Source organism: Pseudorca crassidens, chromosome 17 (assembly GCF_039906515.1).
Source record: "Pseudorca crassidens isolate mPseCra1 chromosome 17, mPseCra1.hap1, whole genome shotgun sequence".
NCBI classification, from domain to species: Eukaryota; Metazoa; Chordata; class Mammalia; order Artiodactyla; family Delphinidae; genus Pseudorca; species Pseudorca crassidens.
In genome coordinates, this window is record NC_090312.1 from 70,967,563 (window position 1) to 70,990,464 (window position 22,902).

The window sequence follows — 22,902 nt, forward strand, 5'->3', positions numbered from 1 at the left end:
ACTTGTTTTCTCTATACTTGAGAAATTACAGGAGTCATGTTCAGTGTACACACCTACCATTCTGGGAAGTGCAGGCAAATAGGGAAAAAGAATGCAATAGTTAGGATAAAATGCTATATATATATATATATATATATAATTTTTTTTAACAGAATTGATTTTGCAAACTCAGAACCACTTCTGTACCTTCTGCAAACTCAGTTAGAGCCACTCTGTACCTTCACCTTCTATACCTTCAGCTCTGAACCTTTGTCCTGCCACCGTTATTTACACAAAAAATAGAGTTAATCGGAGTTTCTCTGCAGTCTCACTGGGGAGACCGTTATTCGGTGATTTAGCCATAATCGGTCTTGTTCTGCTATTGTTAGTAAATTCTAGCGAATTCAGTATTTTGGCCCAGCATGTTTGGTCCCTGGCTCTGCCGCTAAGCAAGCTTGATTTGACATTCATTTTCCTCAGGCCGTTATTCTAAAACATTTCTTTCTTTACCTTCTTCGTAGGTCCGTAGAAGATGAAGAGAGACCTTTTGCCCTGGGAATGCAGTTTGTTTTATTGCGAACACTTGGTATGTTCCTGTATTTCCAAGAGTGCCTCTCTGTTCCTCTTTGTAGATGGCAAATTTCCACTGTCCTTTAAAAATGGCAAGTCATTTGTTACCATTCATAGTAGCTAGGATTTCACAGGTTAGTGGCGAGGCACAACTTCCTCATTTCCTGACTTGGGCTAAAAGCTGACCAATTCTGTCACTGATGAAAGAAACCAAAACTGACTTTAGATCCGTTTCTCTTTCACTGTGAACGTAAACTTGGGCTAAATTCCCCAGAGTTTTGTAGAGTAAGAAATCTTGAACCAAGAAATTGTTACGGGCTTATGATCCTGTTTTTTTGGTCCCTTTTGTGCCTTTGTAACATGAAAGTGATGGGAATTGGTGCTCATTTTTTGTGTGTGTGTGAAAACTTCAATTCCTTACTTCTTTCCAGTCATTTTATTGGGCTGGGTAAAGAGTATACCAATCAAGTTTCCTGAGGAAAAGAGATTAAAAATTCTACAAAAAAAAAAAAAAAAGAAAGTTTTCCAAACTGATATATAAGGACTAGGTTTTGCTTATTAACAAAAGAAGCTCGTTAGCGCTATGTCAATGGGGTAAGTCCCAGAGTTTATTTGGACATGAAGAATACCCTTCTGATTTTTACAAACACTGCATCACTTGTGATGTCTTGGGACAGTGACTGGGAAACAGCGTGTGAAGTGGCCCATTCCCTTGATGGATTTCAATGTATTTTTATATGACTTCCTCATCGTCAGGCATATTTTTTCTGTCTTAAGTGGCAGTCTGTCATCTTCTTCAGCTGTTATTTTCCCCAGTAATCAGTATCATTGTCCACAGCACAAAAAATGACTTCTTTGATTCAAGCTGCTTATTTCAATCTTGAAGGATGAAATATTTTAAACCCTTAAAAATCATCTGGCCCTTGACAACACGAATGTGCTCTGAAATTCTCATTTTGTCTCATGTTGTGCTCGACGGGCCAGACTTAGAGTGAGGACTTGTCAGTGGGCATCAAAGGCTTCTGGTTGCTTTGAATTAGGTGACTTATTTTTTTTTTTTAAATATCAGATTTTAATTTTACTTATTTTGCGGAGGGGGTGCCGTGCCACACGGCTTCTGGTATCTTAGTTCCCCGACCGGGGATTGAACCCCCGCCATGGCAGTGAAAGCACCAAGTCCTAACCACTGGACCGCCAGAGAACTCCCTGGACGGCTTAATTTTTTGGTAACATGAAAGCACCGTTTTCCAAAGAACGCTGGTTCAAGGAACGACTGACATTCTTTGATTTAGTTAAGAAGTTTGCCTTATACTTCTCATTGAAAACAAAAAAGTTATTTTCAAAGAAGGAAGTTTGTTTAGCAAAGGGGTAGTTGAATAAGAAAAGAAAAAAGTAGTTCCTCCTTTTTGCTTGGCCTGTCTCTGATGCCAGGGGCTTGGGTGATTTCATGTGGATGTGGAATAAGTCAAGAGATGCACACCACAGCGTAAGGAATTAGTGGAGGGAGAACAAACATATCAGGCATTTATTATTTAATTCAACCTTACCTTAAGTTCCACTGATTATGAAAAAGTATAGTTAGGCCAACCAGCCACTTTCCATTTCCCCAAGTGCCAAAGCAAAAAGAGAGTTTCAGGTATTTCAATGATGTTAAATTTTTGAAAAGTGAAACATAGTTGATGTGCAATATTATGTTAGTTTCCAGTGTACTACATAACAATTTGACATTTGCAAACATTACGACATGATCACGATGATAAGTCCAGTAACCGTCTATCCCTATACAACATTATTACAATATTATTGACCGTAGTCCTTATGCTGTGTATTACATCCCTGTGACTTATTTATGATTTAAGTTTTGTACCTCTTAATCCACTTCATCTATTTTGCCCAGCCCAATAATGTTACATTTCAGTTGTAGTGACCATATCTCCTTTTAAATGAATACGGCGTATTGAAAAAGGTATCACTTGGGGGACTTCCCTGGCGGTCCAGTGGTTAAGACTCCGTGCTGCCAATGCAGAGGGGTCGGGTTCGATCCCTGGTCAGGGAATTAAGATCCCACATGCCGTGTGATGCAGCCAAAAGATAAAAATGTACCACTTGCAGCCTCCTGGGCTATTAACCCACCTGTCCTCTCTGCCTTCTTCCCCTCCTCCATCCCTTCCTCCCTTCTCTCTTTTCTTCTTCCTTTCCTTCCATTCATCACTTCCTTTTATAAACTCTTATTGAGGATCCATGGGCTGTCCTGATAGGTCCTTGGGATGCGAAGAATAAAAGGCATGGTCCCCACCATCGAGGAGCTTATGGGTGACAGACTTACAAATAGTTTAAATACTGGGTGATAGTGGACAAAATGGAGGAGTACACAAAATGCAATGGTAATATGGTAGCATCTGAATGAGTCAGGAATTTAAAGGGGGAGTAGATATTTGCAAGGTGAACAAGTTGGGAATGGGGACACATTTCAGCAAAGGGAGTAGCATGTAATGAAGGAGGTCTACTTGGGTAAACATTTTTCCTTATGGGAGTAAAGAAATGTCTACATCGTAGCCCAAACAATGAAGCTGCTACTCCTCACAGGTGCTGCATAAGCTGTGAAGATGAATATTATGCCTTATTTATTTCCATACTCCAGGAGCCATTTGATGTGGTTTCCGACTTACAGGGCACAGTGCTTGCCTGATACTCTTCCTGCATCCAAGGCTAGAACCCAACCCACAAGATCTAAGTGTACTGAATGTTTGTGGATCATAAAGGGTTCTAATATGGCCAGTTGTGTACTTCATAACGAAATCGGATTTTTTAAGTTTAAAAGGATTCCCTAATTGCATTTCTTTTTTTTCTCGGCTGGGCAGAGAGGCTGTGGGATCTTAGGTCCCACCCCAGGGATTGAACCCTGGGGCTACGGCAGCGAAAGCGCCGAGTCCTAACCACTGGAACGCCAGGGAGCTCCCCTCCCTCACTGCATTTTTATCAATAGAAATTTTTATGTCTAAAGATGTGTTAATGCTTTTTAGACGTTTTATATCATAATATGTCAACTATAATAAATAATAATAAATTTTAAAATAAATATCATAAAATGCCTAAAAACCAAAACACATTCTGACTGAGTTGCAAACTAGAAGATTTAAAGTATTTACAATTTAGTGAGCATTTCTATGGTAAGAATATTATGACAAGATGTGGTACATATTTACAAAAAATCAAGTAACATGAGAAAACCACTCCCTTCAACTGGTTTTTAGAGTGAACAAGCATCCTGTTAATTTACAGATCTGTTTCCTCTTACAAGATGTGCTAACTATTTTCCTTTTTCTTTTTCTCCGACAACTCTAGCATACATTCCTACTCCAATTTACTTTGGAGCAGTTATTGACACCACCTGCATGCTGTGGCAACAGGAGTGTGGCGTGCAGGGCTCTTGCTGGGAGTACAATGTCACATCATTTCGTTTTGTCTATTTTGGTTTGGCAGCTGGCCTCAAACTTGTTGGCTTCATTTTTATTTTTTTGGCCTGGTACTCCATTAAATACAAGGAGGAAGAGCTACAGAGGCAGAGGTGGAGGGAATTCCCACTGAGCACTGTGAGTGAGACGGTGGGCCACACCGACAGTGCCGATAAGTCTGTCCGGACTAGATCCTGCCCAGCTTTCAGCACCCAGGGAGAATTCCACGAAGAGACTGGTCTGCAAAAAGGGATCCAGTACACAGCACAGACCTATCCGGGGCCCTTCCTAGAAGCAATAAGTTCCTCCCCAGACCAGGGGCTGGAAGAAAGCCCTGCTGCCATGTAGCCTCCCTTCTGAAGCTTGAAAATGGAAGACTTTTGTTGGTTGAGTTGAATATGGTGACTCGAGAAACACCCGTGCCTTCTTTTCTTTCTTTCTTTTTTTAACCTCTAAAGACACAATCCTCAAACCAACAAAACTCAGTATACACAGCCACTGTTGATTGAGGGCTGGATACCTCAACAAGACTGAGCCTTTCCCCCCTTCTCTCCAAGAAGAAGGAGTTTAGATAGATTTGTTACCATTTCTGAGTTAATTTTGACGCTAATGCTCCAATATGGTATAAGGCTGGGTGCACGGTTAACACAATCATGGGAAGTGTGATGGCGGTGCGTACCATTAGCATGCGCTCTGAACAAGGGTGAGCTTGACCATGATTTTACGTTGACAAAGCAAAGGGTTTAGATATGAACACCTACTGTGAGTGCTGCTACAAAGCACAAATGAATTTGCCTCAACTATGCAATTTGATTGGGAAACTGTAAGTGCAGCCTGTTACTTTTGGTGTCAGAGACTAAAGCAGATACGGTTCTGAAATTAGGAAGCTAAACTTGCCCTAAAGTACTGTTAATAGCATTGTAAGCCATAGCAGAGCTAAAAATCAGGTAGAACTTTTCAAATGCTTCAAAGGAACCTTAAGCGTAGCGTGAAAAAGGGAACAGCTACTTCGTTTCATAAGACACATTCTCTTTTAGTCTATCTGCCCCACCGTAAAGGAGTTAAAGAAGCTGCTGAATCATGAACCTGAGAGCTTGAATATCACTTCAGGATTCTTTCATAAGGGGTTTTAACACTCGTGTGCTAAACAATATGGCTAGAAACTGTCATTTGAGATGCATAATAAGGAAAGAAACTGATGGCTTTCTCATCCAAAGAAAATTGCTGCAGAAATTCTTTTAGTTTTTTTTTTTTTTTTCCTAGTATAAATTTATTTATTTATTTTCGGCTGCATTGGGTCTTCGTTGCTGCATGCGGGCTCTCTCTAGTTGGCAACGAGCGGTGGCTACTCTTTGTTGCGGTGTGCGGGCTTCTCACTGCGGTGGCTTCTCTTGTTGAGGAGCATGGGCTCTAGGCGCACGGGCTTCAGTAATTGTGGCTCACAGGCTCAGTAGTTGTGGCTCGCGGGCTCTAGAGCGTAGGCTCAGTAGTTGTGGCGCACGGGCTTAGTTGCTCCGCGTCACGTGGGATCTTCCCAGACCAGGGCTCCTGTGTCCCCTGCGTTGGCAGGCGGATTCTCAACCACTGTGCCACCAGGGAAGCCCTCTTTTAGCTTTTAAGGGCCCACATAAGGGTTGTTGAGGACTGTAACCTTGACACTCAAAATAGTTGGAAAAAGAAATCCCACAGAAGTAAGATTGAGTCTCACCTGACCATTTTAGTTATATACCTGGAAGCACTAGCCCATGTGTAGCTTTCTTTTTTATGTGAAGAAAATTGCTGCAGTCACTCTGAAATGATGTCATTTAATCAGGAAGATCACCTTGAACACAGGAGTAGGGAGATCTGTGAGCTGGATTTAGGTTATGATCCCAAGTAATGGTTAAAAATTATGTAAAATAAACTGGTCTGTCGTACTGAATCCTACCTTATCTGAATCATTTTATACCTCCATTTAATTCCTTTCTACTGTAACCTTCTTGAAGTGACTCTGAGAGAGGATTTTTCTGTTCCCAAATGCCCTTGGTGTTCAACATCCATCATCCTTTTCAGTATCTCCCAGCACATCACTTTGATTTAGATGCCACACAGAATGTTTTCTATATGGTCCTTCAGGTAGATGCCTCCTGACGGCACTGTGGACTGATAGCAAGTTAACTCATGGAATCTGGCTGCTCAGAAAAAGAATCGTGACAACTCAGACTTAGGAGGGACTATAACGTACAAATATCAATACGATTGTGGACGGTGTCTGCCAATGAGCCTATGCTTCTGTAAGACTAATTTGGGAAATGGTTTCCTTGGCAGATTTACAGTCTTCCACAGAAGGGATGAGACTGACCCATGATTCTGGCTTTTTGCCCTCCATCCATGGCTGCATAGGTGGAGTTGTGTGAATATTCCTGGGTTCAAGGTTGTCTCCTTCTCTACCTAGGAATGTCATTGGTCAAATGGTTCTCTTGGTTGCATGCAGTTTATGGAGAGGGTTCTCATTGTTAGACTAAATAATGTCTACAAGGGGTGGAGTCAGTGGTCCCAGGTGACAAGGACTTCCCTCGGGGCAGACTTGTTCGGCTAAGTCATGAGGAGCATCGTTGCCTGTAATTACACTGTGTCTGTCAAACTGGTCCACTTGGTGTAGTTTGAAGGTCTTCAGAGAATTTTGCTGATGTCTTCTTGTCTACTCTGGGGGCTTAGTGATCCCCTTTACCCTTTGTGGGAGATCTTTAATCCTTTAGAAGAGAAAGTTTCCTTTTGTGTTGGAGCTAAAGATATGTAGATTGGGAATAGGTGTTTTCTTAATTTTCCTCTGATGGTTAAGAAACTGCACTGAGAGAAATTTTAGTGGGATTGGCACTTTTTTTTTTTTTTGTAACTAAGATTGTGTGTTCCAACGCTCTTAGAATTTCTCTCTTCTTAGTAGCACATTTTGAAAAGGAGGTACTCTTAGAAATCTATGACCTGAAACGATGGACTCATCAGGTATAATAAGAGACCCCCCTCCCCCTTCTCTACCATGAACAGTCATCCAGTTCAGCCATCGCTGACTGAGCACCATTTCCCTACCAGGCACCATTTTACCCAATTGCCATCTGCCAATCTATGAAATCCTTTGGGTTGATTAGCCCATGATTCAAAGAAGTTGGCCTGAACTGTACACCACAATGTTAGTATTGTACTTCCTCAAGTATCTGGTACTTACAAATAGCAGGTATATCATTACTGTGTTGTTGGTGAACGTAGAATAAGTGGTAAAAATCTTGGGGGACTGACATTTTGGAATATGTACCAAATAAGAGTTGTCCCCAAAATGCTTTGGGTTCTGGTGGCATCATTGGACTATTACATAGTCAGCTGAAGTGACTACTTGATGGAGGACACCATTTAATTGTATATATATATGAGGTCCTTATATGCTTGATAATAAGTTGGTCGTGTTACTTTAGAGTCACCACTCCTGTTAAAAGTTTAATTGCCACTCTCCGTTAGCTTAGGCTTCTATTTACTTATTTTTTTGGAAAGGTCACCTTCTTCTTTTTAAAACTCTATAGATGAATGTATTATTTGACTTTAATACGCAAATATAATATCCTGAGTCTAGCCTATTAATTTAGAAACCCCAGGGGGTGGACTGGGCGGTTAGTACACATGATTCTGGTTATCTCCTGTAGCTTGAAATCCATATCCTTTGTAGGTGGGTGTAACTCTTGAAAACAGTCAAAAGTCATTCAGAACTAGGGTAGGGGAAAGAAAGGAGCAGCAGAGAGGAAACAAATTAGCATCTGTGGAATGTTGACTATTGGCAGAGTGTTTTTGTCAAGCACTTAATATACATCATGCATTTAAATCCTCTTAATAACTTTGCAAGATAACTATTTTTATTGTTTTTCTTTTTTTAACACAGATCATGAAAACTGAGGCTCAGAGAGTTAATGTGATTTGTTTAGGATTGTACATAGTGGCCAAGTCAGGGTTCAGACACATGTTTCTCTATTGTGCACTTCTTACACTACATAATGCCGGACAGTAGTTTTGGTTAACATAGGTAAGATGTGACTATAAGATAGTGAGGTGAAGCATTTCATTTTTTGATGTGTTACTGTTTCTGAAGAGTAATTATTATTTCCTTGTGTAAAACAAAAAAAAATCTGTAGGAAACATCAAAATTTAATGTTTTGATTTTCAAGGTAAATTTACATTTATTTACCGAAGTCTTATATTCACAATTGTTCGTCCTAACATACCTCAAGTATTTATTTAGAGTTCCTATTTAATATAGAACAAATCCAATTTTAATGTTAACATTTAGTCTCAGTAGAGTTTCTGAAATGAATCTTAATGAGGAAAGGTAGTTCAGATTTGTTGAATCTGAGTTTGGGGGATTTCAAGTGTATGCTTTTTCCGCCCCCCCTCTTTCAGAATGTTAACATTTATATTAGTTTTTTTAAGTGACTATAGCTTTTAAGTTTCTTAATAAAAGTTTTAAATGGACACATACAAAGTGTTGCATGTTCAGTGAACAGATAAGTGTTGTATGTTATAAACCAAACCACAATCCCATTGTTCCTGACTGGTACCATTAGTAGCTGCAGGAAAAAACAGGAATCTGTGCCTAGAAATGTCAGCTTACCTGCAGAAGGTAATGGCAGCCCTACCTTTTTACCAACCACCAAGACACTTCTCCCTTAGTCTGCATTTCCAGCTTGCATTGTTTGGTGGACTTGGAGCCTGTTTCTTTTTGGAGCCTGTTTTGTATCAACTACAAGTGCACCAAAGGGAAGAGAAGCTTCATAGTTTGAATGGACCTGAAGCATTTGCAGAGATTCTCTAGTTGTGCCCGGGAGCAGCAGGAGAGGCCAAGCCTGGAGTGGTAGCCAGTTATACTCTGTGACGTCGTGTGCACTTCAAACATCCTAAGTGGCACAGAAATATGAACGTAACTATTGATATATAGGTGCATACTGAGTAGTCTAAGTAGCAGATAGATATCAAAATACTGCATAATTCCAGAATTGCCTAGACTGCAGTTTTGCTAATTCTGTTAATACAGACTGGTAGATATCCTTTACACACACATATTGGCATTTCCTCTTTCACGGAACGGAAGGGAGTGCCATGGCTGGTAAGGCGAAGTTCGTGGCCTCGCGCACTTTATCTTTTCTGTCTTCTCTCCTTTCCTTACCTTCCAGGATGCTGCTGGGATCTGTCCCAGACTTCTTGCCACATAGGAGTCAGATCTGTGTATGTTTGAAGAGGTTATTTTAAGCACTTCGTTTTTACTCAGCCCTAGGAAGGGTCAGATATGACGAAAACCCTCCCTGGGTATTTGCTTTTGCAACATTAAAAAATAAATGCCTCGGTGCTAAAAGTATTTGACGATGCATGCTCACCGCAACAATGCACCACTGAATTCACAATATTTCACTGATAAGGGGCGGCATGTGCTTTGCTTTTGGAAATCTGAAGAACTACTCGGAAAACAAGCGCTTATTACTCTCGTTACTACAGTTAATCCATGAACTTTACGCTGCAAAAATGGAGTGTAAGGGTGAATACTTTTCTACGGAAAACTCAGCGCTTTTGATATTTATTTAAGCAAGAATAATCAGATGCTACAAAGAATTTCAGAGAGAGGGGAAAATATATTTCAGATAATCTTTTCCTATTTCTTCTCCAAAAAAACCTTACGCCCATGTAAGGTGTTTTTAATATTGAGGTTTTGAAGGTGTTGTCTTTTTCTGGTATACTGTTACATAGTAAAATTGAAGGAGAAGATATTATTGAAAACTAAAGTAATTGCAGGGACATTTTAAACCAAAGGGGTGAGCAAAACAAGTTTAAAGTTTGTATGTAGAAATGAAAACTAAGGATAATTGGTAAGGTATTATAGTGGGCATTTTTCTTAAAATACATACCTCTACCCCAAATATTAATTTAGAAACATGAAACAGGCAGGTCAGCCTCTAACTCTTTAGTTAAAGGAAATGTAATACTGTGTCAAATAAACTGGCATTAGGATCCTAGTGGAGTGTGTGTTCAGCGTGTGTGTTTTTGTGTGTAGGGCTGTGCTTGTGATGAAAGGCTGTTTTGAGTTGTTGCGTAAAGGAGTTTGATTTTGTGATTTTTAAAATGAATATTTATTTGGAGACCTCTTAGGGTAATGAGAAAGATGTATAATTCCCGTGTTTAATGCAATCTATTGTCAATGTACTAATAAACCTTGGTTTATAACATCTTGAATACTTGATCATTGAGAGTTCAGAAAAAAAGTAAAAAAAAAAAAGAATAAAGTGTGTTGGATTGAAATTAGTTTGTCTCTTAGGATTTTTGTTGTTTGAAGAGATGAAGAAGTAATGATGTGAGTGTTTTCTCCCACTATAAAGACACAGGGGTTTAATGGGATTAAATGGGCCTCAGCTTACTCTGGAAAATGGCAGTCATGCACTCCTTATGTAACTGATAACTGCCTTGAAGACAAGTGTCCCACGTGGGATAAGACTATAGTTTCAGAAGTCTGCAGTAGCACATTTTCCATTGAGTTAGCAAAGAGAATAATAATATCTCACCACTTACCTATGTAAATTCAAACAGAATTTGGGGTTACAGAACTATATGCCTTGAATATGGTTCATGTTAGTCAGGATAGGCTAAGTTATGCTTAAATAACATGTCAACCCCCAAATCTCTGTGGCCTCATAGCACAAAAGTTTATTTCCCATTTACGGGACATTTCTGTGTGGGTCTGTTCCACAGAGTCCCTCAGGGACCCAGACTGACGAGACTTCCCCATCTTGGAAGTTGCCCCATTCGGGGTTGGTTTTGGTTGCTGAGGCAAAGAGCCCAGGGAAAAGCAAAAGTCCTTTTCTCTTTCTAAGCCCGGAAGTGACACATGTCAAACTGCATTAGTCTGAACTAGTGCCATGTTCCTGCCTAGCTGCTGGGATCCTGGGAGTGTCGGGGAGCAGATGGTGGGCATTTGATGGGTATTCTTCTTTGCCACGCTGTTGATCGTGATAAGTTAAGGATAAAATTGGTAACCCAAGGGAAAGTCTCAAGCCTAAAAAAGAATGATTTCCAAAGGAGTGAATATCAAAACTTGATCAACAAAGCAGTTAAAGGCTCCTTTCCCCAGTCTCTACTGAATAGCAAGCTAGTCATTGCTCAAGGGGCCCAGGAGCTGGCCTGTGACTGGAGGAAGAACTTGTGGTCAGACCCCGACCAAGGAGAAAAAGCGCTGGATTTTGAGGTCTTGTCTGACGGCCAGCAGAGTTTTCTAAGTACACTGGCATCTAAAACTTTTGAGTGAGAGGCGGAAGGAGCTGAAGGAGCCATGGAAATAACAGCATGACTCATGGACTGAAGTGCAAAGTGGTTATATTTAGAACCAGCTTCGAGCACTCTATAGGCGGAAAGCAGGGCGATTGATTTCCATTTCTCCCTCCATCACTCCCTTGCACACCTAAACCAAAAGGTCACAGTGGCCCGAGATACATGGATAATTGGAGGGAGTGTGCGCTTCTGTGCTGACTTCTGGGTAAAGCTTTCTTTTCCTCCGTGGCTTCGCGCATGTAACAAGGGAGCCGTTTATGTAAAAAGCAAATAGTAATCCCTGCCCAAGTCTACCATCTTCTCTTCAGTTATGTGTGCAATTTAAGCCGAAGGATTCTCTTGAATCTCTTCAGTGTCGCACACTTTCAAGGGAGAGGCAGAGCCTTTCTGGAATTTGTGCCATTTGAAACGGACACATGAGAAAACGGTTTCTCTTTAAGAAATGAAGAGAGCAGAAAGGTTATGAAGGTGCCACTCATCTTCCCTGCTTTAGCCCCAGCCTTGGTAAAACCTCAGCAATTTTAAGAGCTGTTAAAAAACATCCAGTGCCTTTCTTCTTTTTAAAATTGTCAGCGAGGCGGAGATGGCCTCTGTTGCTTCAGTGTAGGGGAGCCAGAAAACATTTTTAATTGCACGGAGTCATTGGAAATCAAGGAGATCAATATTCGGTGCTCACTCTTGAATTTAAACGTCAAAGTTTGATGCAATTCCAACTCATAGTACCAATATAAATCAGTGGAAAGCTAAACTGTTCTTTTGCTCGCTGGAATGGCTAAGATCCTAGGCACTGAAGAAAGCGCGAAAACTTGCCACGGATCAAGTTCTAGATGTTTTCTTGTCGAAATGATAGTGCTGTTACTTTAGAAATCAATGTAAATGGCAGCTTTGCCAAGGGCCCAGGTCCTGGCGCCCAGCAAAGAGGTCTTTAGTTGCACTAGAGTGACACCTAATGGTCATTATGGAAAACACAGACTGTAATCTCGGCCCTTTCAGCTCCTGGGTTTGATTTAGGAGCTCCTAGTGACCGGATACATATCAGGGTTGTACGGTGGATGACATCTCCTCTTTGGATGAAACCTTTTAGTGGTTGTGTCCACTCTAGCTCTGGGTCACCTGTGCTGTTGAGGCTAGGAGGTGAGGTAACGTGGGGGAAGAGGTTTGCGGCGGGGAGGATGCAGATTCTGGAGTCCTGGGATGCCCACCTGTGCGGGGGGCTAGAAACTCAGAGCAGAAGGTAGATACCTTCACTCACCACTTCCTGTTGCCAGCAGAAAAATGAAGCGACGCTGAGCGCAAAAAACCCTCAACATTTGTCGTTTCCTTGTCCCCCAACCTTCTGCAGTGCTTTCCCTAACACCAGGGAGCAGGGACACCCTAGTCCCAACAGGAGAAATCTAATTTTTGAAAGTCATTCTCTCTGCTTACTTCGTACAGCAACAGGCGCGCTATCAGCCCAAAGTATTAGGCTGGGGACGTCCCCAAAGTCCACCACACAACTTAGAGGAAGGTGAGTTGTCTAGACCAGCATGAACTACTGTTCTACTGTCCACATTAGGTAAGTTTCTTGGTCAGAAATGGGGGAAGGAGCCTATATGGGAAAAGAATCTAAAAAAGAGTGGATACATGTATAAGCGTAACTGATTCACTGTGCTGTACCACTGAAACTAACACAACACTGCAAACAACTATACTCCAATAAAATTTATTAAAGGGACTTCCCTGGTGGTGCAGTGGTTAAGAATCCGCCTGCCAATGCAGGGGACTCGGGTTCAAGCCCTGGTCCGGGAAGATCCCACGTGCCGCGGAGCAACTAAGCCCGTGTGCCACAGCTACTGAGTCTGCGCTCTAGAACCCACACGCCGCAACTACTGAGCCCGTGCGCCATAACTACTGAAGCCCATGCGCCTAGAGCCCGTGCTCTGCAACAAGAGAAGCCACCGCAATGAGAAGCCCGCGCACCGCAGTGAAGAGTAGCCCCCGCTTGCCGCAACTAGAGAAAGCCCGCGCGCAGCAACGAAGACCCAATGCAACCAAAAATAAATAAATAAAATAAATAATTTTATCTTAAAAAATTGAAAAATTTATTAAAAGTTGAAAAATTTATTAAAAAAAGAAATGGGGGAAAGAGCAAGGTATAAATGTAGCCAATTCTTCTCACTCCCTTGGCCCCAGACTTGGTACAACAGCAGTGTTTTCTTACCTGGGGGAAAGTGTAAAATGCACAAGATATTATGTCCAGGAAAGTTTACATGGAAGGAAAAGGTAAAATTTGAAAAGGCAGGAGAATGAAAGATGGATGAGGTTAAGGTGGAGAATGGGGTTATGGCCCAGGAGGGTAGATGAAAAGTTAGAGAAAAATTTAGACCTGGGAAGGTGCTACTTATCCGGGGGAAGCTGGTAGTGAGAAGGTTGGTGGAGAGCGGAACAAGTGGGTGGATGGAAGGAGGAAGCTTCTGGAGGGGACAAAAATCACTGGAGATTTCTGAGCAGAAGGCTGAGATCTGAGCCATGGCAGTGAGTATGGATGTGTTAGAGACGGAGGGGCAGGAGGTGGGAAAGGGGCTTAGGCAGCTCTTACAGCTTTTGCTGCAGCCTCTATAGGAAGTCACGGAGGCCTAATAAACACTAGGGTAGAAAGGAGGGAGGGAGGGAGGGAGGGAGGCATGGGGTTAAACAGAAAGAAAAGTGGCGAAGAAGTAGGGAAGGGAGGGGAAACAGGGAAGCAGGGAGGGGGAGAGGAGGAAAGGCAGGGAAGAGGCTTTTTTTAACATTACCCACCCTGCCCCTTCAAGGGAGGGCACAAACCCAAAGAAGAATTCCTGCCAGAACAGGTCGCTGTTGTTAATATAAGGGAAAGGAACACTGAAAGCCACTTTTGTGAAGATGATAAAATACCGGAGGATTTGAAGATTAGAAAATTCAATCCTGTGTGTTAACTTTGTAACATTTACAAAAAATTTTAAAAATAATTTTTTATTTTTGTAAAAAAATATTTTTTTTACTCTAAGAAAAAATAAATTTTTCATTTGAGTTGATTAAAAACAAGAGAAAAGGAAGTCATGAGGCCTTAATGAACCAGGGTGGTGGACCATACTGAGGTATTAACTTCCTTAGGTATTTTAATTATCCATCAAAAATCTTTCTTTTCTATTAAATTTTGAAAATCTCAAGCAGAACTGGACTAATTTAGGGGAATTGAGGACCTTCTTATATCTGAGATCAAATCAGCTCTAAAGCAAATCCTAAAAAAGAAGCATTTAAAAATCTTTTTTAGAAGGTCAACATGTGTAGGTATGACTGGCTTGGGGTGGGAGTGTGAAAGTATGAAGTATTCATTCCTTCTCTCTTAACCAAAATTCCCTGCAGATGCTACCATCACAAGAATGTTTTTGGTGGTGGTATCTTAGTTCCCCAACCAGGGATTGAATCTGAGGCACAGCAGTGAAAGCATTGAGTCCTAACCACTGGACTGCCAGGGAATTTCCAGGATTGTTTTTAAAAAAGAAGGCTGGGAGGAGCCTCAGAGATGATCTCATTTGCATATGGCAAATAGGTTTTGTCTTGCATGCCAACGCCAGTTCAGCAGTGTTGATAGTAGCTGGCCGCATTGAGGATTCTAAGGATACAAATGCTCTGGCTTAATGGAGAATTGTCCCGAAGAATTAGCACTGTCTTCCCTGGGCACATTTTGGGAAAAGCAGCACATATGCTATGCATTTGCCATCCTTGATTCAAACCTCTTATTTTGTAGTCAAAGAAGCTGTGTTTGAGAGGTTATGTAACTTTTCCAAACTCACACAGATAGGAAAAACTAGAGTGTGCAGTGAAGTTAGTCTTGTCTAATTTCATGTCCGTTGTTCTTTCCACTATTTGTTACCAAATGTGGTCCCACTGTGGCCTCTCTTTTCACTAATTTGGGGGGTGTGTGTGTGTGTGTTTGTGTGTGTGCGTGCACACGTGCGCCCATGGGTCTTGGAATGGAGAAAGTGGAGAGGACTGGCCCTCACTTCTGCTAAATCTCTTTCTCTTCTAAATCTGTGGGGAATGCACAGATGGGAATCAGCTCAGCCCTTCTGGGCATCAGCTTCCTCAGGGATCAAATGAGACCCAGTGGCCAGCCAATCTCTAAGGGCCCTTCGAGATCTGAAATAGTCTCTCTCGTACCCTTTACACAGAGTAGCTACTCCAGGAATAGTTATTGAACTACAATGGAATTCCCTCCAGGATAGCAGCATTTGGCCTATTCACATTTTATAGGAAAGGAACAAGAAGGGAGGCACAGTGATGTGTCTTCGGACAACACTATTATCTGGGATTCTTCTCTCGATGAAACTGTGGTGTTATGGACTGAACTGTGTCCCCTCAAAATTCATATATTGAAGCCCTAATCCCCTGTGTGACTACATCTGGAGAGAGGACCTTTAAAGAGGTAAAGTTAAACGAGGTCCTAAGGGTAGAGCCCTGATCCGACCTATATGACTAGTGTTTTTATCAGAAGAGACCCCCAAGATGGGTATGCACAGAGAAAAAGGCCATGTGAGGACACAGGAGAAAGTGGCCCTCTGCCGGCCAAGGAGAGAGGCGTCTCGAGAAACCAAACCTGCTGAGAGCTTGGCCTTGGACTTCTGGCCTCCAGAACTGTGAGAAAATAAATTTCTGTTGTTTAAGCCACCCAGCCTGTGGTATTCTGTTATGGCAGCCCTACCAAACTAATACAGATGGTTTCTTTAATTATCCAAGGATGGAACTGGCGATCCCAAAGTCCTTTGCTTTTTTCCTTTATTATTAACCTTCTGAGCTCTGGACATTTCACAGACTGTTAGCGTCTCTATCTGAAGGGGACAAAGCTCCTCAGGAGATCTGGAGCAGAAGGAAGTGCATGGAATTTGTCAATCAGAACACTTGAGGTTTTGGAAGGTGGCGAGGTCTCCACCAAAATTCATGGTCCCCAAAGAACCCAAACTTCCTTCGGAGGGGGCTGGGGGGGTCCTGTCCTCTTGCTTTTGAAAAACTACATTTTTGCTGCCCAGGACTGGCGACATGATTTGCAGGTTCAGTGAAAAACGGAAACATGGAGTCCCTTGTTCAAAAACGATTGAGTATTTCAAGACGGCAGCAGTAGAGAAATTAACCCAGCGCTGGCCCTGTGCAAGCTGCCCACATGCCTGCCCGGGAAGCGGCCCTCAGGTTGCCTCTGCCACATACCACCGGACAGCAATGAGGCAAATCCATGTGGAAATCATTAATCTGAGAGTGTTCTATAACACACTGACTTTGGATCAATTTTACAGGTAAGGCTAATGTTTAATCACATATTGGTACATTGAGATCAGGACTCCAGTTTACTTGCAAGGAATGAGTATACCAAAAAACTGGGTTGGGGGCTTCCCTGGTGGCGCAGTGGTTGAGAGCCCGCCTGCTGATGCAGGGGACACGGGTTCGTGCCCCGGTCCGGGAAGATCCCACATGCCGCGGAGCGGCTGGGCCCGTGAGCCATGGCCACTGAGCCTGCGCGTCCGGAGCCTGTGCCCCGCAACGGAAGAGGCCACAACAGTGAGAGGCCCGTGTAACGCAAAAAAAAAACTTGGTTAAGTTCATTTCGCTGAAACAGGTAAAGTTTAAACAACTTTTATTTCAAGAAATAGTGCTTCTAGACTTTCCTGAAGCCAGAATTGTTCTATAAAAGTATCACAGAATATTACACAAGATTAAAAAACACAGTATGCTTCCTAATAACTTGAAACCTTTTTACAAAGCACATCATTCATGACCATAAATATGTTTCATCTGTCATTCAGCCGGTGACACACACATCTGATAAAGAGCTAGTTAATTTTAACATATGTACAGAGTCTATGATAAAGACTTAAAGTTATCAAAAGATTCAACTATAACATATTAAATTTCTTTAAAAGAGTTCACCTTAAACACGTAAAGGAAACATAATTTACCTGTGCATTTGAATCATCTAAAAATAAAACAAAAATTACTGTTAAGCTAAAAAAAAAAAAACTTCTTGGGAAGTTGGCTAGGATACTGGTAACTTTCAATGAGGTAATAATCGTTTTGCTGGTATTTAAACATCTAATACATGACAAGAATATTTTCAAGAACACAGAATTTCAAAAGCAGTTTTGAATTATGCTTTTAAAAAATCAGAACCTAGTGAAGGCCTCAACAATAATCATACAACACATACGGTGCATTTAAATTATGAAACATTCATGAGTTTGTTTTACTGAAAGAGTTCCTTATATAAATTCATAACTAGATATATTTTCTTAACACTTAAGCTTATTAGCCAAGTCAAGAAAACAAAACAAAGATGAAAAAAAGTCTTCAGTCCTTTTATGCTGTTAAGAAAATAATAAAAATTTAGCAATTTTAAGCATATGATGAACACTTTGAGGCTAGGCACAGAGTAAGCAGGCAATCTTTGTTTTGTTTATTTATTTTTACTGCCAACATCCTTAGCCATGCCTTTCTGTTAATCAGTTTTAGCAAGGAGAGGTAAAACACATGCATTATTTTCTGGCAAAAGCGTATGTCGAACAATATGTGAACCGTACTGTGTGTCACCCTTGGGGGTCCATTTTCCTTTGTCACACTGAGAGCAAGCAGTGAGACTGACACGTCTGGAAAAAAAATAAGACTAACCAAATAGACATGGCATTCCGATCTCAAAGTGCAAAATCACTGAGCTAAAAACGAGGGCCTTGAAAAATTCCAGTGGTTAAAAATGAATCAAAACCACACTTCGCAGGCCGTGGAAAATGGATTGAGATTTCACCGATGATGTCAAGTTTCAGAAACTCAGAAAGGCACAATTCTAGCCATCTTGGTTGGATAACATTTATATACTCATGTCCCTACAACTTTCAAAAGATAATACTGTTTCAGTACCCCCCAAACAATCAAAACCCCACAAATCCACCTGTCTTTCTACTCTGGACGAATAGCGACTTAGGACAGAGTCCCTGGGCGCTACCGTTCGCATGCGCACTTGACTTCCGCTGCACGGGCGTACCCGGGGGAGGACCCGGGGGAGTTTGGAATGTCGGTTGTCATGATTGCCTTTATTAGTTTACTAAGAAAAAGTTAAAAAAAAAATACTGTGTTTAGGGTAAGGTAACATGGCATCTAATCAGAGGAGACTGGAAAGGAGGCACCGCCTTCCGGGCTCTGTAAGTCCCGCCTCCTGTGACTCTTCTCCACCTGGTCTGACATCCCGTCTTGGCTGCAGGAGGAAATAGGCTGCTCCTACTGGTGGACGCTTTGATCCCGATGAATGGAGTCAACATCAGGATGCGCGGTAAGATGCAGCCGAACTTCAGAAGCATCTTCTCTTGGAGGACCATCCTGGGGAAGTCCCTTCTGGTGCCTGGGCCCGGGCTGCACCAGCTCCGTCGTCGTGCCGTCGCCGCTGAAATCAGTTTCAAGAAGATTGATCCCTTCATGCTCCAACCGCTTGTCCGTTTTATGATTTCTCCAGTGTTCAGAATTCAAACGATTAACTTCGGGCATGTCGTTATTCCATTCAAGTTTACTCTCTGGGCTGAATGTTGGTCGGTTGGAATGCAGGGTGGGAAGGTCAGCCGGCAAGGTCAAAGGAGGTGCTTCCCCAACCCTATGCCTCGGGTCTTCATCTGACTCTGCTGGTGCCGAGAGCTCAGCGGACACAGCCAGGAACCCATCACTTCGAGCACTTTTAGTCTTATTTGCTTTATTTTGCTCATGGTGACTGTTCAACAGTGCAAATACTCTATCTGCAGCCTTCAAGTAATTAGTCCAGTCAACCAGACTAAGTCTATAGTTTGGTCTGTCCTCGTAGATGCTTCCATTCACACTGTATAGATCCTCCAGGCCTTGCCAGTTGACGTCTGCAGTGAGACTGGGCTGACTAACCTTCCCATCCGTCCCATAACTGTCCTCTGTGAAAAGAGATGAAGGTGGATCCTTACTGGAGAAAAGATTTCCTACTTATTGGCTAAATAACTTACATTGTTTTTGCGGTACAAGTCAATTTGAAATAAAACACTAAGAAGTATGTTTCCCTAGTAATTTGTTGTCAAGGAGGGGCCTAAGGTTACAAAAGTGACTGAATGATAATGAAATTTGGAAAGAAGATCGAATGAGTGAGAACTTCTATGACCAGGCTTGGCTGGTACTGGAAATACACTGGTATTACCGGTCGGGGGGCTTATGTTTTACTCCTGGCTCCACTCAAGTCTCCTGTGCAATCAGGAAGTCAAGTGAATGAGTCTCTCTGAGTCCTGGTCCCTCATCTGCCACATGTGGGAATAGTTGTGTGATAAAACCTTTACTACTTATAGGGCTGCTGGATGAATGCCCTGGTGGTGCAGAGAGTCTGCCTGCCGATGCAGGGGTCACGGGTTCGTGCCCCAGCCCGGGAAGATCCCACATGTCGCGGAGCAGCTGGGCCCGTGAGCCAAGGCCGCTGAGCCTGTGCGTCCGGAGCCTGTGCTCCGCAACAGGAGAGGCCACAACAGTGGAGGCCCGCGTACCGCAAAAAAAAAAAAAAAAAAAAAAAGTCCAAGTAATTTAATGTAATAGGCAACGCTTAGTAAGATATTTTTATTTTATATTCCCTGACACTCAGTATAAAAACACATTTGAATGCAATTAAACTCTTCACAGTAAATGGATCTATTTCTTTGATTGCTTTTTTGCCCTAAAAGTTCTATCCTTTAGATAAATCAATCATTGAGTGGTTTTTCACAGCATGCAAAGAATACACCAGCTTTCTCACTCTCGGATTTTTCTACATCACTAAGATGACTATAGTTCTGCAGAAAACAACAGCTTTTCTCTAGGTGCGCCCAAGAATGCAATGAACTACCCACAAAGCAATACAGATTAGCAGGAAGAGTGAGTAAAACTATACAAAACCCACACCCTTAGTACAACCAGAAGATAGAGAATTCTAGAATCTTCAAATCACCTGTAAGTGAAAAAAAAGTTAATACCAAATCCCAGTAGAGCTGTATGTCACACTTTGGGCACCAGCCCTGGGAAGACTGCATACAAGAGAAAAGAAGAAAGAGAGAATGAAGTCAAAAATGGATTTGAAACCATTGCTGGAAAGAATGTTAACCTGAAGTATAAAACACTGTAGAGTCTTGGTAAATCGCGGTACTGGCAATGAGGAAAAGACCTAGAAGGGCACATGAATCGAGGTGGCAGTCTTGAAAGGCATCATTTCAGGGAGAAAAGGAGACAAAGGAAGAGAGGAACAGCCTTTGGAAACTGGCAATAAAGGAAAAAGGAAGCCAAAGGGGGGAAATTTCAGGTCCTGCAAGAAAAAGAGAGAAACAAAGAAATTCGAGGACACACAACCTCTTACAATCCCATCCCCCAATAATAAGAAAATAAAAAAGTAAAAAGAAAGTATACTTGGTTACACAGAAAAGGATCTTCTTAAACTAGACATCTTGTAAATACTTGAAGTCCATAAAATTAATAGAAACAGTCTAAATATAAACAATATTATTTGAAGAGAAAATAGAAAATAAGAATAAAAAGTCTACCATCTTATGAAAATGCCCCTGCCAAAATAAATGTGAAGACAACCACAGCGTAACACTGCTAAGTAAATTGCATCTTCTCAATCAAGCATCCAAGGATGTAAAAGTCACCTTAGATCAGAAATTAAAGTAGGAACCAAGGATCATATATTCAGTCAAGCTCTCTTTCAACTATCAAGGCTACAGAAAGACAGACTCAAACATGTAAGGGTGCAGAGAATACTGCACACATCAGTTCATCTTGAGCAGTCTCCTAGAGGATGAGTTTCATTCAACCAAGAAATCACTGGGGAAACTTCAGCAAAAGGATTGATGGTGAGCATTTAACACATTTATCAGATCCAGGAGTAAACCAAAATTAATGAGGTAGAGAACAGAAAAAAGATGACATATCTAATTAATAAATCAAAATCCTGGTTCTTTTAAAAAAAGGATCAAAACAGATAGTCATCAGCTTACCTAATTAAGAAAAAGGGGAGAAATTTCAAATATACAAAATAGAAAATAACAAGGGGGAAATAATCATTGAAATACACAAAACTTAAAACACAAGCAACTATGTTGCAGACATTAAAGTGAACAGATTGGAAAACCTAGATGAAACACATAATTGTCTAGGAAAATACATTTTATTGAAATTGACCCAATAGAGATAGAAAGCTTACACAGAACAATTTCCAAAGAAGGAGAAGAAAGGTTTATAACCTTTATATAAGTTTATAAGAACTACTATAGGAAATTTCTATCAGTCTTGTAAGAATTACACTACAAAGAAGCACCAGGTCTCTATGATTTCACAGGAGAATTTTACTAAACCTTCAAGGAAAAGAGAATCTCAATGCTCTACCATCTGTTCCAGAGCATAGAAGATCGAAGAACACTTTCAAACTTTTTAACGAAGCAAGTATAACATTGTTAGCTGTGGTAGGCAGAATAGTGGACTCACCCCCCAAAGATGTCCACATTCCTAATCCCTGGAAACTGGGTATGTTGTCTTACATGGCAAAATGGACTTTGCAGATGCGAATTAAGTTATGGATTTTGAGATTGGGGGGGTGGGTTATCCTGGAGCAGCCAGGTGGGGCCGATGTAATCCCAAAGGTCCTTTTTAGAAAAAAGGGAGGCAGGAGAGTCAGAGAAAATGTGACCTCGGAAGCAAAGGGGTGTGTATGTTGGTGGGGGAGGGGTAGAGGTAGGTATTGAGATTTGAAGATGCCTCATTTTCAGCTTTGAAGATGGAGGAGAGGGCCATGAACAAGGAATGCAGGCAGCTTCTAGAAGCTGGAAAAAGCAAGGAAATGGATTCTTCCCTAGAACCCCCAGAAGGAATGTAGGCCAGCTGATACCTTGATTTTAGCCCAGTAAAACCCATTTCAGACTTCTGACTTCTAGAAAAGTCAGAGAATAAATCTGTGTTGCTTTAAGGCACTGGGGTAATTAGTTATAAGAGTAATAGGAAACCAGTACAATACCTAAAAAGAGAATGCTAGCATAAACAGAAAGACAATTTCAGACTGAAATCATTTATTAAGATGATGCAAAAACCCTAAATATTAGTGAAGAGAATTGAATATTATATTAAGAAAATAACACATGATGACCTACTGCAATGGAAAGTTGGTTCATTCTTAGCAAGTCTATTAATACAATATACCATATTAGTAGATCTAAAGAGAAAAATGATCTGCATGTCTCCATAGATGGTGAAAAGGCTTTTGACAAATTCAACACTCATTATTGATAAAAACACTAAAAAAAGAATGGATGGCTATTTCCCTAACGTCATAAAAATGTAAATATCTTAGTCCTAAACATGCTTCTCACTTCATGGGAAAATCCTGAAAGTCTTTTCATTAAGAACTGGGACAAGGTCACATTGTCCTGAAAGCTTTAGTTTATCCAATTAGATAAACCAATCGGAGACACACAGGTGGGAAAAGAAGCAAAGCTACCTGTACTTGCACATGTATGGTAGTGTATCTGGAAAATCCAAGAAAATCCATGACAAAGTTAACTCAAAAAAA

The 22,902-nt window shown here is 41.4% G+C and overlaps 2 protein-coding genes across 17 annotated transcripts in view; one reads left to right on the forward strand and one right to left on the reverse strand.

Moving 5' to 3' along the window:
* Positions 1-10,239, forward strand: part of SLCO5A1 (solute carrier organic anion transporter family member 5A1) — a 127,239-nt gene extending 117,000 nt beyond the window's left edge. For both annotated transcript variants that reach the window (XM_067712106.1, XM_067712107.1), the window contains 2 exons: positions 501-565; positions 3,895-10,239. In XM_067712106.1, coding sequence (XP_067568207.1) covers positions 501-565; positions 3,895-4,352 — 523 coding nt within the window. In that variant the 3' untranslated portion in view covers positions 4,353-10,239. The remainder of the gene's footprint in view (positions 1-500; positions 566-3,894) is intronic.
* Positions 10,240-16,945: 6,706 nt separating this feature from the next.
* Positions 16,946-22,902, reverse strand: part of SULF1 (sulfatase 1) — a 161,432-nt gene continuing 155,475 nt past the window's right edge. For 12 of the 15 annotated variants that reach the window (XM_067712091.1, XM_067712092.1, XM_067712099.1 and 9 more), the window contains one exon: positions 16,946-19,264. In XM_067712091.1, coding sequence (XP_067568192.1) covers positions 18,594-19,264 — 671 coding nt within the window. In that variant the 3' untranslated portion in view covers positions 16,946-18,593. The remainder of the gene's footprint in view (positions 19,265-22,902) is intronic. The other 3 variants (XM_067712104.1, XM_067712103.1, XM_067712105.1) reach the window with 1 other exon arrangement.